Source organism: Apus apus, chromosome 2, assembly GCF_020740795.1.
Source record: "Apus apus isolate bApuApu2 chromosome 2, bApuApu2.pri.cur, whole genome shotgun sequence".
Lineage (NCBI taxonomy): Eukaryota > Metazoa > Chordata > Aves > Apodiformes > Apodidae > Apus > Apus apus.
The window spans coordinates 134,287,579-134,307,048 of NC_067283.1; the positions used below are offsets into that span (position 1 = coordinate 134,287,579).

Sequence of the window (19,470 nt, forward strand, 5' to 3'; positions counted from 1 at the left end):
AATATATCTCATGGCTGTTGCACCACACTGTGACATAACCAGCCAGGAATCCATGCCGGCAACCAACCAGCCCTCAGTTTTTCTAAGATTTTAAACATAATCAGCAGGCTCTTACATGGATGAGGGGATGAAATACTCTTCCCAGCTCCCACACAGATGCTGCTTAAACTGCTCTGATTCAGTCAAATGTGGAAGTGTCAGAAAATCTGGACACTGGTCAGCCTTACCGTTCCACACCCTATTTTGCTACCAGCTCACCATGTGGACTTGCTCTGGAAATTACTTCCTGTTGCCTGGACAACTGTTTCCCTTGTCCAGCTCTTGCATCTCCCTTGTGCCAGCTCCTAGGCCTGCCCCTCCTGGAAGGGCAGCAGTGGGTGGTGGGTGAGCAGCAGTAGTGATCAGGCCAGGGTTTCTGGTAAGCAACTCAGTGTGGACATGTGCTAGACAGGGTGGAAGGGGCTTGGACTTTAGCTGAATTAGACTGTTGGGCATCTGTGAGAGATGGTTCTATTTCAGTACACAACGTAAGGGCATCTACCTCCAAGGAGACGCAGAAGAGGCTGAATAGCTCCTGTGAAAAACATGAGGAAAGACCTTTGGGAGAGGTGCATTGGTAAAGTTGTTATTTTAGAAACTTCAAAGAAAGACTCTGCCTAGGAGGGACAGTGAAGGGGCACACTGAACCTAAATCACAGGATGCTGTTGTGAGAGATCTGTTCCTGCCTGCAGCGTGAAATTCTTGGTTTATTCTTAAAATAACAGTTCAACCTTTTTCCAACCATCTTTGCCTCATTATCTCTATTGTTCTGATGGAAAATTTAATTTGCAGTTAGCTAGTAGATGTACTCTAGATAAACCTAGAGAGGTTCATACCAAGAATTAAAAAGAGAACTGGAATTCATCATCATGTCTGTGTTATCCAGTCAGGAGAAAATCAGATATAGCAGGAGCCATAAATGTAAATGACATGAAGAGTGATGCAGATCTATGCAAACGAGTAAGTGCAATAAAAGAATCTTCAGCTGAAAATGTCTCACTGAAAGTAAGTTGCCTGACATGATTTTCTTTATTCAATGTTTCAGTGACAACTTTGCTGGAGAAGAGACACTGGTATCCAGGCAACATGGGTAATAAAAGAGCTACCTAGGCTTAGAAAAGAGAGAGGACAAAAACCAGGAAAGAAGTGGAAAGCAACACAAGATAGAGCAGGAATTAATTACTGCTGTCTCCCTGCTGTCATAGTTCTCCCCAACCCCCCACCTCATCCCACCCACCTAGGCAGCCTCAGTAACAGCAAAGACCTGTTGTTTAATGAACTGCTGCCTAAGTGATTTTTTTTTTTTTAGTAACCCCTTGTCTGGTCTTTCTGCATTCAGTGGAGATCTAGTAAATACAACTTAGGGTTCCAATCCAGTGTTGTCATCCAATTGGAGTGAAAGGATTGATGCTCAAAATTTTACTGCCTAGGAAATTAAAAATTGCAGCTTGGGGAATTCACAGTCTTGGAGGCTGGCAGTGGGCACAGGGAGGCACTGGAATGCATCCAGATAATGAAACTTGTCACTCAGCCTGTCATCCGCTTTAATAATGCATTCAAACGTGGCAAACTCTCCAGAGATAGCTGGTAATGCACAAAAGCTCAACAGAAAGTCTGTGTAATTAATGTTCTTTATGATGTGCGATATGTAGAGGAATCTAAAAATGGGAGAGGTTTTAAGAACATATATTAGGTCACCTGGGATTGGAGCAAAATCTGAAGTAGGAGAGAAGGTGCAACACAAAGGTCAAGAGAGTGAGACCCAGGAGAGACTGTGAACATGGAAGACAGCTGTCCCTGTGGATAAGCCACCAACACTTCATATGCATTCTAGTCAAGAAGAAAAGCAAATGGGGTAAATCTACGCAAAGAAGCAGAGAACAGTTACACAAACCTGAGGAGATGCCAGAGGACATACATGTCCAATCAGCAGCCTGATAAATTCTAGCCATTACTTTCAGAGCTGAATGTTAAGCAAGTCAGGGTAGCACAGTCAAGAGAGTGCCTTGTTATTACACACAGCCTAACACAATATTTAATGTTTTTAAAAATTTTGTAATTTTGGGGGGTTATAAGCTCCTTATGTTTGACTTTTAAATAGTCTTTTATGTTCTTCAATTTGCAGGGTGAGTTTGAACCAGGTTAAATTAAAGAAACCAAGGGCAGATTGTCTTGATGCAGACAGTGGCTCACTAGAAATGAGGGGCCAGAGGAGGACGGGTATGAAGGAAGCCTGTGAGCCCCAGGAGTGGGGGCTGGCCTTTATTTGCTTTGCCTTCTGATGGCTTTTCAACTTTCCCTGGCCAGCAAGACAAACAGCAGGCACTGACATGCACCCCAGGAGCCCAGTGAGAAATGCATAGCCCTCACAGCTGCTCTGCCCCCTTACTTAACTCATTTGAGCTCCAGCTCACAGTATCAGGTGCATTTAGCCACATAAGATATTAACTCCTCCAGAAAACGCAGTGTAGAGACAATATACTAGATGGCCAGCACATTTCCCCACCATTTCCTCTTTGCCTGGTGGCCTTCAACCTTAACCTGCTGTGAGCAGGAGGTTGGGTTAGGGACCTCCTGCAGTCCCCTCCAATCTGAGTTATTCTAGGACTTTGTGAACCATTGGCAGAAGAGTAAGTGGACATCCAGAGGGCACAGCTAAGCCCCCTACATAAATGAATTATAGCCCTTATTGTGCCCCAGATTCTGTTCCTAAAAAGAAGTCTTGCCAAAACTCCTGTGCTCCATTTCTCCCCATCATCCATTACATCACAGGCCAGGTCTCTTCTGTCTTCCCACTTCTCCTCCTCAACACCAGCAATGTTACACCTTTGTGCTTTCCTCCTAACCGGCTTCCCTTTCACCGTGATTTCACCCATCACTACAGCATGAGTCTAACTTCATAATACTACCCTGCCCAAATTTTCCCTTTCCCACACCAGGGTCCTCTTGTTCCACCTCTGTCACAGAAGCTGTATGCCTCATCCTCCTACACCATTATGCTGATGTGGGAAATAAAGCCCTGAGCATTATGTTCAACTCTGTGGATGAACAGACTGAGGAGCTTGAGCAATTGCTGTGTCTTTGCAACTGTTCATTTGTTTGCATGTTTTTTTAAAAAGCTACAGACAGTTAGAGAGACTGAGATCTGTGTCAGAGGGAGGAATAGTCTCTGAATTTTTTTTTTTTTAATTTGTCAGCAATAGAATACAATACAGAAATGCAGACAAAAAATCATGTCAAAGTATAAGCTGGCAGCAGTTTGGCAGCAAAACAAGCAATTTATCATAGTTCTGAAGCCTCACTGCTTTTGAACCACTGGTTTTAGCAACATGACGCACGCACAGCTCTAAGCCCATATTGTCAGCTTGTAAGTCATTGGAGTAAAGACTTCAGCCTTGGTTGTCTGAGAAGACTTGTATTCTTTGGGGTGAATCAGAACATTTGTAGCTTTTAAACTAATTATTATGGTAGAACTTTAAAAACTGGGCACAGATCCTACTCCCACTAGCAGATAGCCTGCTAAGTCAAAAGAGGCACAGAAAATCTAGGAGATGATCGGTTAAGAGTGGAACATTATAGAACAAACACATTCTAATGAAATCCTGGAGGTCATTTCATGCCTTTATTGCATCATACTTATATTAATATCCACAAACTGAGAAGTCAATAGGTGTTGTAAAATATCTGTGTCTATATGACAGAGCCTTTCCGAAGGCTCATGAAAGTCTTCAATCTGGGAACACAGTCAGCATTTCAAATGAAAAAGTATGATGGCACGACATCAAAATCATGATAAATAAAAACTATAGGGTAGAAAATGGGGAAAAAAGAGTTTGTTCAGGAGCTTAACTGTTACGTCAAAACAACCTTGTCTTCTCATACACCAGCACAAAACAGTCTGTTTTGTATTGATTATTGAACAAACACATATTTGCAATACTGAATAAATATATCTTCCCTGCAGCACATGAATTTCAATTTAAATTGAAAAAAATTTTAGAAGATGTCAATTTTCTGCCTTATATGCATTTAAGTGCCTTAAGAGAGGGCTGCAATGGTGCTACCTGTAGCTTAGTCAGATGCTCATTCTCCTAGGAGAGTGCTACTGTGCAATTATCTCCATGTGTAGGTTTTCTCTAGCACAAACAGAAATAAAGAGTACTGTGGTATGTGGGTCCTGTGACTGGCAGACACTGAATGGTGAGAATCCACCTCACAAAACAACTCCTCTGCCTCCTAGACATGAACGCTGCAGTTAGGATTGTTTGTTGTTTGTTTCTTTAAGAAATGCATATTATACAACAGAAGTTTAAGACAGAATATAGATACTTCTCTGTAGAGTGTATTTCCTGCATTTTGTCCAATCTACCCTTAAAAGTCTCAAAGGAAGGAGTGTCCAGCACCTATTCTTCCTACTCAAAACTATATAAAAATAACTATATTACATTATTATGTTGCTTTCCTGGTACTGAGGGTATTTATGAACCTCATCTTTTTACCTCTATTTTTATTGTCAGGTCTTACACTAAATAATTATTTTTGTAAATGTTGGTAACTTTAAATATTAGTATATCCTTCCTTTTCCTCTTTTCAGTTCTTAGATGAGCTTTATGTATTATTTTAAATAGATTAGTACTCTCCTCTTAAACATACAGACTGCTTTTGCTGCTTCTGCCTTGTCCAACAGTTTTCCAGTAAAACCACAAAATTAATATTTGCCTCAAATATTTGTTCCATTAAGCTTAAGTGATTTAGTCAGGTAAAGGCATTTAAAACCACTAATTTTACAGAATACTTTTGTACCTATTTCACAGGTGGTCTGGATGAAGTACCAAGGGAGGAGTACTAGCTATGATCCAAAGATTAATGTTTGCACCTCTCCCAGTTGGTGCAACAAGAGAAACATTTCACTTTGGAACCAAGTTTTTACACTGGTTTATGCAACTGAAGACTCTTGTCTCCATCGAATGAAGCAATTTAAGCTCACCCAGTTGATTTTGCACCTAAACCTGTTGAGCAGTGCTCAAGCTGTCAGGATGCAGTTGCTGCTGGTCACATTTTAAGATGTGAAATTGAAGTATGCTTTTTTAATAAACCCTCAATCTACCTCCCAAACTGAAGAGATTCAGGACTATCCCAGTGCAGAAGCACTTCGAGGTGGTTTAATCCAATCCCAAATTTAAGCTATTTCAGTATGCCACACAGACAGGAGGATCTGAAGTAGCTGAAGGGGGCCTACAGAAAAGCTGGGGAGGGACTTTTTACAGGGGCTTGTAGTGAGATGACAAGGGGCAATGGATTAAAACTGGAAGAGGGCAGATTTAGATTACATATTAGGAAGAAATTCTTTAGTGTGAGGGTGGTGAGACACTGGAACAGGTTGCCCAGAGAGGTTGTGAATGCCCCCACCCTGGAAGTGTTCAAGGCCAGGTTATGTATGGAGCTCTGAGCAATCTGATATAGTGATGGACCTGGAGGTGTCCCTGGGAGGTTGCATCTAGATGATCTCTTCCTACTCAAACCATACTATGATTCTATGATATGGAGAGATGATAAAGCAAGTAGGATACTTGATCACTGCAGTTCAAATAAGCAGGAGGTTAAGGTAGCAGAGAATGGGGAGCTGCTCTTCTGGGGCAAGTATCAGTATTTCCACAGTGAATCCAGAGACTGCACACTCAGAGTGGGATAAGAACAAAAAGCTGAACTGATGAGGTTGCTGGTCATGAGAGGAATGTGTTTTAGCTGAAGGATGGTGTGAAAAAAAATTATTTTTAAAAGTGTCCAAGCATTTTTATTAAGCACATTCAAAATGAAAGGAGCTGGTTTGGAGAAAGGAGCTCCTTGTAGCAGATTAAAATATCTCTCTGCCATACAAAGGGCTACTGGAGAGGACAGAAGGACAGGAAGCACAGACTGTCTCTAATGCCCACGTGCTCTAAAGCACAAAGACAAGCAGGTCCATGTGCACTCTGCAGGTGTGATAAATCATAGATAAATCACAGCTGGTTTTGTGTGCTTGTAGCACTGTCTCCATGGTGGAATCTGCATATAGACAATTCATGACTGAGAATCCCCTGCCCCAAGACTATTGGCTTAAAACCTCCTCCACCTTGTCCTGCCTACATCTCATATACTGTCTTGCTCAATGGGAAGGCAGGAACTCCAGGAAAACCAGTCTGCTGACCTACTGTGAACCACTTTGAAGTAGACAGGGGAGACGTTTCAGGTATGAGGAGAACGGATGCATTGATACCTGGTGGGACCTGGGTCTCCTTCAGGGCCAGAGCCCTGTGTCAGAGCGGATTAACAAAAATTTGGAGAAACTTAAAGAGTACCTGTATGCATAGCCAGTTAAACAGCGAGACTGCCCAAGACATCTGGGAACAAATGTATCACAGTTAACTGACTACTCAAACCTATTCTTACTTTATATGATAGATATTAATGGTGCACTGAATGCAAAGTAAGACATTACAGAATTTAGTCAGTTGCTGCATGACTTCTTGATAGCTAGCCTGCACACTGAGCATGTAACATTTCTAACATTAAGTGTTCGTACTAGAAAAGTGGTAGACAAAACATGAAACATTTTTCCCCATCTTTCATGCCAATATCCTAATAAATGAGCTAGCCAAATATTGGAGGAATTGCTCAAAAGAGAGACCATTAAGGTGAACTTAATTCTGGAAACTAGATCATAGGACATACACACTGGAGACAAGAGGAAGAACCCTGAAAATCCTTTTGTTGCATCTTCTAGACAAGTACAAATAAAGTATTTTAAATAGTAGCCTGGTAAATGTGTCCCAGTTCTCATAAGTAACAGAGTTCTCAAAATCCCAAGTTCTTGGGCCACAAAGATGTTAACTTACAGTAAGTGGGAGAACTCCATTTCTATGAGACTATCTGAGAACCTTTTTCCTAAAGCACCATTAGGGATATAAATTTCCAAAGCCTACAGCAATTTCTTGCCCCGCAGCTATTTAAAAAGAGCACATAAAAACGTAAGGTTCTCTCAACAATGACAGTCTAAGTGAGTTAAGTGTAAAACAACTCTCTACAGAATGAAGAAAACTGCAGAAGAAACAATTTCTGATAGCACTGGCTTCTCCTCATTCCCACCTCACACAAGTTATTTCTGCAGGCGACAACAAGACAATGAACTAAAAACCACAGCAGCCTAAAATAACCCAAGCTACATGTAAAACATGATTTTTAATTTTTAAGTATAAAAAGCTTTTTAATTATCACATCAAACATGTATGACTCCTCCATTTTTAAATGAAAAATTTACCAACTTCTCTTCTTGAAGAAAACAACTGCTGTCTTCTCAGACTATTTAAAGCCCTGAACAGATGTAGAGCTTGCATCACTGCAACCACACACAGAAATAATTCCACTGTGTAAGAAGGAAAATATAGTCTTTGTAGCTTAATTTCAAGAAAAAAATATCCACTGGTGTCATGCCAGTTCATGGTCTGTGGTGCTGAATTCTTTCCAAAAAAGCCATCAGAAGCACCCAGCTCAACAGAATGAGGCATAAACTTTTCACTATTTAACTGGTACTGGGTTAAGTGCAAAATTCAGTTGGATGCAGTTAATTGTGGTGGCAGAGGACAATAGATGTTGGCTCCATCTATTTTAAGACCCAGAATGCCTCCTGCCTCAGAGGTCTGAAGATACATGATGGGTACAGCTTAAATTTGATCTGGGCAGAGACACAATTCTGGAGCCTTATCCTCCTTCAAAATCTTGGTTCCCAAGCAAAAGACACTTTCCATGCAGATCATGAATGACGGAGACCTTCAGGGAGTCCTCTAGATGACTGTACACACTGCAAAGCACATTTCCTCCTATTACACCATAGGTGCTGAGCACCAAGTGTCAGTGAGAGCAAGCTATTACCATGTAGGATGTGCTGACAAGACATTTGGAAAAAAAGAAGGGTGGGTGGACATAAGGTCAGATATACATCTGGAGTTTGTTATTAAGTGCTTCATTTCTTCATTTTAAGACTGAATGTACGAAAGGACACACATTCAACAATACCTCAAAACAACTGCTGACTGGACTGTACAAAGTCCATCCTCCACCACCTAAAATAGGTCACAATTTAATAAGAAAAATATCTCTTGATCTTTTACACTGGAAGACCTGCTGCCTAAACTATCCTTAGCCCAGGTGATAGCAGACGATGTACCTGTGTCTTCAGTCAGTTTGTCATTACTCTAAATGACAAACTCTTCTAAAATTTCAAGGATGCACTGGCTCTCTGGCTCTAATTGCAGAAGACAGGAAAATATCTAGTGGTAAGAAGTGTTACTGGGAAGTTATTGTTGTAATTGGCTGTCTGCACCATTTTTACTTTCTTTTCCTTAAGGGAATGTTTGCTAGACTAAATAAAATTTCAGATACCTCTATTGTTTGGGCTATGAAATGAATACTGTCAGCTGATATATGAGAATGGAAAATAAGATATTAAAATGCCTTATGGGGTCTTCCAGGATAAGCATTTTGGGTCAGTTTATTAAAAAAAAAAATGTGTATGAGAATTTTGGTAAGATATAAAAGTTAAGAAAATGTTTTATTGGTATTGGTTATAAGTAAGGAGAAATGGAGAATGGAGGAAAACAGACACAACATTTCTTTCCATATTGCAAAGGTAAAGAAGCAAACTGTCAAAACAAAAATGGGACCCTAAATGTGACCTCTTCTTTGTAGCAGTTTAATAACCAATGGACCTTTTCCCCTTTCCACTGCTTTTAATTTCTTCTTTCTAGTTTTTTATATTTGCATTTTGTCAAGTTTGGGCAACAAATTAGATTGGTCAATGTCTCCTTATGTTCAGAGACACCTGGAAATGTCTGCAATTGTTAAAAATATAACTAATGTCACCAAAATTCCACTATGATATGTTAATTTACGTTTTCACTTCAGGTAATATCTCATTCCTTTCTTTGAGCAATCTTTTCTGTGATGGTGAAACTCAGTGCCTTTATATCTCATTCTCCCAAATTCTGAAACAGTTTGACAGTAAAGGTTACACTAAATTGTCTACAGTTTCCTTCCCCCATTATCTCTTCGCTAAATTGCACCCACGTGTGGCTGGCTGCCTCCTTCCACTACAGCCAGGAGTCCACCAGGAAGATAATTCATATTTTCTACCTTGTAGAATTGCTCACTGCAGTGTCACTTCCAAGCATGAAACTGGTAGCTACAGACAGACCATGAGATGTTATCACTTGTCAATAGCAGCAAATGAACTCCAGCATATGCTGGAAGTCATGATATTTCAGCCCTGGAGGTTTCAGCTGTGGATACAAAGTGCCTTGATTAAGGGACACAGCTGCACCCTGAATTCCTTTTTTCACAGCTTCTGGACAGTATTGCCCAGTCCAGTCTGCTTTACATTAGCACAATAAAATATTTTAAGATTTATGTTTCTTTATCAAACAATACCTGAGCTAGTCCTCTAAATACCTGAATAGCAAAAAACTGAGAAATAAAGACTAAAATCACATCAAATCGAGTCCTAAGGATAGGACTTTGCTGGAGTCCAGTTAATCTGCACATGAAGGAACAAATGAGCAATTTCGATAATGTCCATAAACAAACTAAACATTTCAGGAAATGTTCAGGTCCTTTTGGCCACACACAGCTACTAGAAGCAGCAGAACAGATTCTTTGTTCAGGTTCCTAAAATGCTGGGTGAATGGGAAGATAATGATAAAATGACAGAACAATTGCTGAGGGTTTACTAAGAATGTAATTCTGCAGAAGTGACTCCAGTGCAGGCCAGGCCAACCCCTGCCACCATGGAGACCTTGAGGTGCATCTGCCAGCAACGGAGGGCAGAGAGCCGAGCAGGTTTGCCCAACGTGAATGGAAGGGGCAGGCAGCAGAAACCACCTGGTGTGACGGTAACACAGGAAACACACTGTAGGTGCTCAGGATCAGAGCACAGCTCTGTGTGGTAAGCAGGACTCGAGCCCCCAGCTTCAAGGGCTTATGGAGAGCCAACAGTGCTGGCATGGCTTGGGGTGACTGACTGGCAAGAATTAGCAAAACACAGAGTGACCAGAGGCCACCAAGGAAAAAAGGCGAAAGATGCTAGAAGAGTCTCTAAGTTAACAGAGGGTTTTCTTTAAACTGGCATGCTCATTTAATTGTATAAAGAACTTATTTTCAAACCACAACATTAGCATTTCCCTCCCCCCGTGTTCCTGCTCTGGTTCCTGCAGCATTGTTCCCCTATTCACAAACAAGTGTTCGGCTCACATGTGTACCCAAGCAAGAAACGGGAAACCATCTCACCTATGACAGACACACATCCCAGTGGAGCGACAGTGTCAATAGGGGCAAATCCATAGGCTGTGAAATTGCCCACCTCTCCAAGTCCCAGGAGGGTAATTCCACACCACCACAGCTTGCTCGTGTAGTAGGGTTTTGGCTCTGCTTGGCAAGCCAGTCGGAGATGAGCACATTTCTAGAAAATTAATTATTAGGAACAGGCATGAAAAGAAAGACTTCCATTGTGTTCTTATGTCTGACGAAAGTGGAATAATTAAGGGGGCTGTCAACTTCAAATTCCAGGTGTGTCAAGGTTGTTTTTTTTTAAACATGACTTTCAGCTTGTTTTTGCAGACATGCTGCTTTGTGTTAATTTAGTGCTGCTTCAGACATGTGCCTTCTCTAGCTCTGGTAGAAATGACTGAAAAATTAGACCTCTGAATAACCTGAAAAATATTAAGTGAATACTAGGCAGTGTTTCTCAGCTATCACTGCATGCTCCTGTTCTTCTCTCCAAGCAAATCTTGGCAGTCATGCCCTGAATCTGTAAACACTCAAAGGCAGGAGATGCAGCAGAATCAGAACTGTGACAATAAACTGGGAGAAGGAGACCAGACAACATGGTGTTCCTGCTCCATGGTACGTATCCTTACCAGAAATACAATTTCAAAATGAAAATAACACCTGATGTGGGGAAGACTCTGAATTAACTAGGTAGAATTTAGGATTTGGCAACAATGTCCTGCTTGATCTTAGAAGAATATCTCAGGTAAAGCATTATTTTCAGAAGGAAAATGCATGATACCTGTGTCAACAAGTACAACACATACTCAAGTAATACTTCAACAATTCTTCTGACATGGAGAAAATGTCACTGACACATTGCAATTGTTTTCTCTCTGGCTGTACAGCAAGAACCTGCATTTAACAAGATAATCTGAGTTTGATTTTATTGGATTCTGAAACAGAGTCTGGGCAGTTTCCATCAGGAAGGAGTCATGATTGGGAAGGATGCAATGTTTACCACATTAGTTCTGCTGAATAGTGTTTCCTTTCTCAGTTTACTCACCAGCCTCTCTGCCCCGGCAAATGGGTCAAAAAAGTTGGAAACCAAATGTTACAGCAATTGTAGTATGAGAGGCTGAAAAATACATATTTTTCTCCACCACTTGATATGTGATTTTGGAAGTGCCCCTGCAGAGCCCCAGGGAAGCTGTAAATAACTTTCCTCATGCTCCCATTCTACTTCATAGGCTCTGCTACAGAGTATGGGCCAACAGTAAGGTCTGTGATACACCATAGTCTCAGTTGTCCCTCTTGTTGAGGGGATACAGCAGATTATTGCAGTTTCATTCTGTGGAACATGTTGAGGGGATGAAATTCTAGGAAGAAGTTTAGCCCTCCAAGGTGACAGGGCCCATATGAAAATCAAACTTCCCTGAACCATGAACCAGCAATTCACTGTAACACACAGGATTTTTCACGTTTCATTTTTATTTAAAAAATTAAAATTACGTAAGTCCCAAAGAGAAACGGGTATTACAAAATATTGTGAAATCAAGGATCAGAGTTTCTGCTGAAAACCAAATAAAACAAGTTCTAAACTGAATCCTGAGCTTGTTTCTCCCCACATTATTGTAGGAATAACTCTTGAGGGCAGTGTGCTGGAAAAGATGTGTGACAAATATGGGAAGTTGAGCTCAGTGGCTTCCCTACAGCTTCTTTCTCCAGATACCTGCTTCTTTGCATAGAAATCTGTATGGGTGGTATTTAGGTGGATGTCATTTATAACCCAGCTGAAATACATTGCAAATAGTGGGTTATTCCTTATCTGATAACTAGCCAGATGGATGAGAAGGAGAATGACTGTATGTCCTGTACATTTAATAGGAGAGTGAAAATAAACACTGATATTTAGGGAAAATAATTATTCATATATATAAGATACTGTCACTAAATGGAGAAAAACCTATTTTAGCCAATAAATAAAAATTCCAGTTGAAACTGTCAAATGGCAATGCAGAGCTATTGGGTTTTCTTAAACAGCATTTTAAAAAGCTCAAATCCAGTAACTGGTGTTAATGATTACAAGTCAACAGAAGTCTGTCTGCATTCCTCAGAACTTCCCCTGGCAAAGCATCCACTTTGGCACTCACTGCCCTAGCCTGTCCTAGTACTGTCACCATCAGCAGGTTGGAACTCATATTGGAGAGGCAGCAGTCATATCAACCTGCCTGCAATCTCTGGCTAAACAGATTTTCTTCACTGTGATTCTCCAACTAGAGATACTTAAAATAGAAGGGAATAATTGAAGAACCTTCAAGCATTAATAAAATGTGTTATTATGAATAGAAGACTTTACATTCCACAGCTTTCTGTTTCATCCTTTACAGAAAAAGCAAGAAGTAGCTTTATGTGAGACATATGCAACCCACAAAATACAAGCTAGCAAAAGTAATTTTTCTAGACAACTTTCACAATGTCTTCTGTGATTTAAAAATGTTTGTTAGAAGACCTAAAAATACCATGAAGTCTACAAGATACAGAATACAATGAATGATTTAGCTTTCTACTGAATATGTATTTAATTATTTATACAGAAAGGATTTTATAAATCTCATCTTACAACCCTTTGCCATAGTTGTAAGGTCAGCAACTCCCATTGCTTTTCTGATTTAAAATAATATTTACTCTAATTATTTAATCGTAATTGCAGAAGAAAAACTAAATTGGTCGAAGTCAGTTTGGGGCCCAATATTGCATAAAACTTTATGTCTCTATGTGTTTAATTACATTAATTGCTCCATTAAGCAGGCCCTAAGACTTTGTGGTCAATTCTATTTTAGATTTTGACATTCCAGGACATGTTCACATGACATCCAGTGGGACCACAGGGGGCTCACAGCTGGTATTTCCTTATGCCACATAACAAGGAGGAGGAGTTACGGAGTTTTATTCTGTTTCCATATGGGAATCACAGCACAAAACAGGTTGAGAGGTAGCATTCTGCCAACAGCTACAGCAGGACACTAGTTAAAGAGAGGGAATGTTTATTAAATGCAATAAAATTTGCATTTTGAACACCACCATAAAACATATTATGACATAAATTACTTCCTAAATACAATCAACCCAAAATAAAGAGAAATAATTTCGTACCTGTATACTCAAAGAGACACTAATAAGAACATTTGAAGCAGCAGCAAGTAAAACTCCCAAGAGCTGAGTCTGCAAGACCACAAAACAAAGAAATACAAAAATAATTATTAGTTTAAGAAAAACAATATAGCAGTGGTTTCCTGATAACACATTATAAGCCAATAAAAAATAAATTATTGCACTTTCAGTCACTGAGTTTATGCCTCACTGAGTAAACTGAAAAAAAATAAAATAATGTCTGTACAGTTGACAGGGACTTAAGTAGTAAACAACTGGGAATGGAAAGGGCATCCCAGTGCAGGAGATGATTTTGCTGTCCTTCAGTATAACACCTTCTTAAATCTCACACACAAAAAAATCCTAGACAGGTCTCAGCTGAACACTATACACAAGTGGGGGTTTTTGGTTGTTCGTTTTGTTTTGTTTTTTTTTAAATAAAGGACCTGTTTTATTACATAATCCAGAAGAAAAATCAACAGAAAGTGAACGATTCCTATTGGAATGCAATTATCTTATGTGTTAACATACCCACTATTTGACAGGGCAGCCAGGAACATAGGTCTCCTGACAGTTTCTTTAATGTACAGTGTTATTTCATCAAATTCTTTTCTAATCAGCCTGTCCAATTTTCAGTAAGATTTGCAAACTTTCTGTGCAGCTGAGAAATGGAAAACACTCAAGCAGGATTCATTATTTTGGGAAGCAGACATTTAAAGATGCCATTTCAGCAAGCTTGAAAAACAGGTACACAGTGGAGCTCCCTGTCTACCTGCAAAATGTGGTAACACTTTGTACATTGTGTATTCAGGATCCACTGAAGGTCACTGCTATAGTGCTGTGAGAAGCCCCATGAACTTGTAGAGAAGACAAACTTACTATCAGTGAGTTTTTTATAAAGGTCGTGGTATTGTAACCCAGCATAACTATTGCTTGCAAGCTGTAAAGCAGCAGCCAGCTCAGTGCTCAGAGCCTCAGCTTTTATGACTCTTCTCCAAGGAGGTCAATGGGCACCTATGAGCAGGCAGAGCCTACAGGCCACAGAGACTGCTGCCCCTCAGCACTTATAAAGGGGCAATATGTGTTTCAACAAGCCCTAGGAGATTACAATAAATTATCCTTGTGGCTAGATAATTTTCAGACTAAAAAGGAGCATTCCCAAAAGTGTGAAGTGCAAATAGATTATTATATTATTTCTAAGAGACAGCTGTCCCCAGTAATACAGCAGCAGTGCCACAGCCTGTGTGCATGAAGCATCCCATGAGAAGCATTACTCAATGCTTCTCAAGGTACCTGGCCACTGGAGGTCCTTCACATCTTGCATTGTCTCCCCACACACCAGTATCCCTAGTGGATGTTCCAGCAGTGTGTCCTGGGCTCCCACACATGTATTTTCCATACTCTGGGAACACTCCGCACTGAGGGCATTGGGGAGTGTGTGACAAGATGTCTCAGCACATCTCGGCACTAACTGCTACAGGGACACGAGCAGCCTTGTAGGCTCCTTAACACAGAGAGGAAATGCTGTCTAATGGCCCCACTCAGGGTTTCTCAGGAGCAGAGGGGATGGGTGTTCCTTCCTGAGGGTTTGATGCTGGTGGTCTTACATCTTGAACAAAGTTTGACCACTTCACAGGTGAATTACTGCACTCCCCTCATCATCCTGCACACACAACAGCTTCAATGAAATAGCAGTTAAATCAAAATGGTACTCTTGTTCCCAAATATTTGTTCTTTTTCAATGACAGCATTCTCCCTTGTGAGCGGGTGGAGAAGTGGCCTTGTCAGTCTCATCATGAAGGGTTTAAGAAAAAGCAGACAGCAGGGAATAGAAAACAGAAACTGTCACCTCATTTATCCCATCATTTTATTGCTTTCCCATAAGTAATTGTGCTACATCTACACTACTCCCAGCACAAGAGCCCAACCTCTCTGTGGCTCTTCCTGTTTCAGCAGCCCATACTACACTTATGGCTACATCTCTGGATAACCCCTTGCAGCTTCTAATTCCCAGCTTTCACACTGTGTAGGACTCAGGAGGCAACCAGCATCCCAGAGAGGAAACACTGTTTGTCTCAAGCCAGCCCAAAGGAGGTTCTCCATCCATCTCTGGACGTAAAACTTGAATGCAGCTGTTGGGCAGAGGATGAAGCTACGTGTTCCATCTGTCACCTAGAAAACATGCAAAATTAGATCCACATATGGGATGATGACCTGAGTACCTGTCTTGAGAGACTGTGAATCAAATGCCCCTTTCACAGCTTTACACACTGCATGGACAGAGACTCCAGCAGGAAGTTTTTCAATGCCTGGTGTTCTCTCCAGAACAGCAACTGCTTTCGTACCGGGGTGGTTACTTCATCTGATGCCTGTGAACTTGGCTCAGTTACCCTTGTGGAACACATAATATTTCTAACACAAAGACCACCCCGTGTCTGAACAGGAACCATCTCCCAGAAGCTGATCCTCTTACAGCTTCCAGAAGTTGCCAGGAACAGAAAACAGATAGAAAATCTTGGGTCTTCCCAGTCTTCTCATTTTCTGGAAAATACTAAGACATGTGTGATCACTGCTTCAGTATATCCCTCTGAAACACTGAGATCAGTATTTCCTTCAGCTGAGGTTGGGCTGGGACATGGGACTGAAGGTGGGCCTGGCTAGCAGGAGCCATGGCTGGGCAGGGCAGGGCTGTGGGAAGGTGGAGAACAGTCCTGCTGCAGCACTGCACTGGTTGATGAAAATCTCAACATGAGTCAGCCATGTGCACTTGCAGCCTGGAAAGCCAGCTGTATCCTGGGCTGCATGAAAAGGAGTGTGGCCAGCAGGTCAAGGGAGGTGATTCTGCCCCTCTACTCTGCTCTCGTGAGACCCCACCTGGAGTGCTGTGTCCAGTTCTGGAGCCCCCAACACAAGGACATGGAGCTGTTGGAGCAAGTCCAGAGAAGGGCCACAAAGATGATCAAAGGGCTGGAGCACCTCTGCTATGAAGACAGGCTGAGAGTGTTGGGGCTGTTCAACCTGGAGAAGAGCAGGCTCCAGGGAGACCTTATAGAAGCCTTCCAGTACCTGAAGGGGCTCCAGGAAAGCTGGAGAGGGACTTTGTAACAAGGGCTTGGAGTGATAGGACAAAGGAGGAATGTTTCAAACTGAAAGAGGGTAGGTTGAGATTAGATATTAATAACAAATTATTTACTGTGAGGGTGGTGAGACACTGGAACAGGTTACCCAGGGAAGTTCAGGATGCCCTCCCTCCCTGGAGGTGTTCAAGGGCAAGTTAGATGGAGCTTTGAGCAACCTGATCTAGTGGGAGATGTCCCTGACCCTGGCAGGAGTGTTGTAACTAGATGTTCTTTAAGGTCCCTTCCAACCCAGACCATTCTATGACTCTGATCAGGGACCAGCAGGACTGGGAGTGTCAGGCCCTGACAAACACATGCAGAACTGCTGAGGTGACACTCCCTGGTGCCTCACGTAAGCAACCTCCTGTGCCTGCACAGAAGGAAAAACTGTGTGTTTGTGATCAAGGCAAATTTGTAGTGGCAATCTGGGCTCAATATTTAACCTCACTGCTCGGGTCATTTTATTGCAATGACCACATGTTTCACCTGAGCATTGCTGTTGGCATATATACTGCGCTGCCTGCTCCAGCCTGACATGTGTTAATGAGCTCTGGTTAATATGGGGATAGCACCATACTTCCAAACTCAGGGCTGGACAGACCCCTAAGGATTCAAAGCAAAGTATGATGCCCTAAGGAGGACAAATATCACATGGATTCAGTCAGGGAGATGAGATGAAAGTACAGTAACAGCATGCAGCTATAGCATGGCAAAACTGTCCTGTACAGGTTCATACACTGACATGGCAATATGAAAGAAAACAACAAAGTACAAAAATGCAGTAAAGAGGAAAATTAAGATTGAAAACTTTGCAAATCAGAGTGCATTTTAAGTCAGCAGGCAATTTCTAATGCACATGAGCTAACACATACAGCAGTGCTCAAAGTAACAGAGGAAAAAATAGGATACCATATCTCATACTATGCATGAATGAAGGATGACCTCCAACTGAAGACAGAGCACCCTATCAAACCAAAATCGTTGCTGTATTTCCTTGAAGGTAATCACAACCCTTCTGTTCTCATCTTGCAATGTAAAAAGTTTCATTATTTGTGCTGTGTCTGCCATTCAGCCTCATTTAGAAGCTAGAGGACTGGTGGAACAGCCAGCTTTATAAGTAATAAACATGATATTCTCTGAACACAGAGTTTCCAGTTGTGATATCCAGTTGTGATATCATCCACAGCACTGCAGGGCTTTCTACAATTAAGTCTTGAGACAAATCTCCACAAGGGAATTCAGCTGCAGACACAACTTCAGAGCCATGGTGCTACTTCACTCAACTAAGGACCTCTACAGGAAAAGCCTTCAATATTCAAAACTGTTGGCATAAAATGTAAGTCCCTTCATGACCAAAACATCTGTCTGAACGTACAGGCCACTTTGTTGGACCCTGACACATTTCTCTAGTGCTTCCAAACATGAGGCTTGTTGCAGAAATAGCGGGCCCTTAAGATTTCCAAAAAGCAAAAAAAACACCACAAAAGTTTGTTTTCCTTCACCTTAATATGGTTTGGAACAAGCCATGAAAGTCACTTGCTGCTTTTGCAGTCCTTCCTTTATAGCCCCAGAGCAGACAGACCATGGACTGAAGCTGTGGATCTATGGATACTGTCCTTGGAGGCTAAGCAGACTTAAGGAATGCCTTTTGTCTAGCTCCTCTGTCCCTTACTGCTTCATTTGCATTTAAATTGTGAGGCTGGTAAGACACTGTTCAAGATTTGAAATAACCCTCCCAAAATACACCCCATCAGTAATATGCTCTTTATAAGCCACTCTGGTTGTTTAACACTAAATGCCCATCAAAAATCACGAGCCACAGCAAGGGCTTTAAAATGGTGACCCCGTGCAGTTTGCCAGTGGTGACAGTGACCTGTAGAGGAGGGGGAGTGAGTTCAAGAAGTGGCAAATTCGTCTGGAGCCAGGCAACCTCAGCACCCACCTGGCATCCCCCGACCCAGCTGCGTGAGACTCTTGCACAAGCCCAGGAGTGGGGAGGGGAGGTTTGAAGGATTAGCCAGGAGGCATCCATTTGCCAAGCCAAGTGGCCACCTACTGTTATTCTAAACAAAGGAGGGGCAGTATGGCATACTTCTGCATACTGTCCTGTTTCAAGCACTCATACAGATCCTGATGCTTATTTACCCTTGCCCATTTTCACATAATTCTGTGAGGGTTTTAAAAGGGCATTTTACATGCAAGGTTTCTTTTTATTGTCAAAGTAAGCTGTTTGTGGCAAATTAAAGCCAGGCTAAAGTCTCAGTCTTTGGCATTAATTCTAATAAACTCATCTCTTGCAGGATAAAATCTGCATTGGAGACTTGGTTATACAGTGAGATGCAATTTATCCATGTTACATATATGTGTTCCTACTGCATTTTAAACTACACTTGCCAGGCCTGTGAAATGAAAACTTAGAAAGATTAACTTAATTTGCATTCACTAAAAGGTATATGGCCACTATTTATGGGAAGTTTCTATTTGTATAAATAAAACTGATGAATAGAAAAAAAATGCTTCAAATGTAAGTTATTGGCTCCCTCAAGGCCAGTTAAACTGTCGATCCTATTTTTCTTCATTTGTTAATTTATTTGTGATCTAAAGGTCTTCCCAAGAAATGTAATGACATATACTGCTTGCAAAACTACACATAATTTCCAGCAATTAGGATTTTTTCACAACTCAATGGATTTTATTAAAAAAGGGGGATAAATGCCTCCTAAACTTTCAATTCCAAGTTAACTCTGAAGCAAGGGAAATTCAGAGTCTTTAACAAAAAACATATTTTCAACGAGCCACCATGTGGAATTAGGAGAGGCTTATCATATAGCTATTATTATTCACAGAGCTCTGGCTGTACTC

The 19,470-nt window shown here is 41.3% G+C and overlaps 2 protein-coding genes across 2 annotated transcripts in view; both read right to left on the minus strand.

Annotated features, from left to right (window-relative positions):
* Nucleotides 1-19,470, minus strand: part of RIDA (reactive intermediate imine deaminase A homolog) — a 959,578-nt gene that overhangs the window by 74,404 nt on the left and 865,704 nt on the right. The window lies entirely within an intron of this gene.
* NIPAL2 (NIPA like domain containing 2) overlaps nucleotides 1-19,470 on the minus strand; it is a 49,729-nt gene that overhangs the window by 20,128 nt on the left and 10,131 nt on the right. The window contains exons 2-3 of the mRNA XM_051610293.1: nucleotides 13,493-13,561; nucleotides 10,358-10,529 (exon numbers count right to left, since the gene is read on the minus strand). Coding sequence (XP_051466253.1) covers nucleotides 10,358-10,529; nucleotides 13,493-13,561 — 241 coding nt within the window. The remainder of the gene's footprint in view (nucleotides 1-10,357; nucleotides 10,530-13,492; nucleotides 13,562-19,470) is intronic.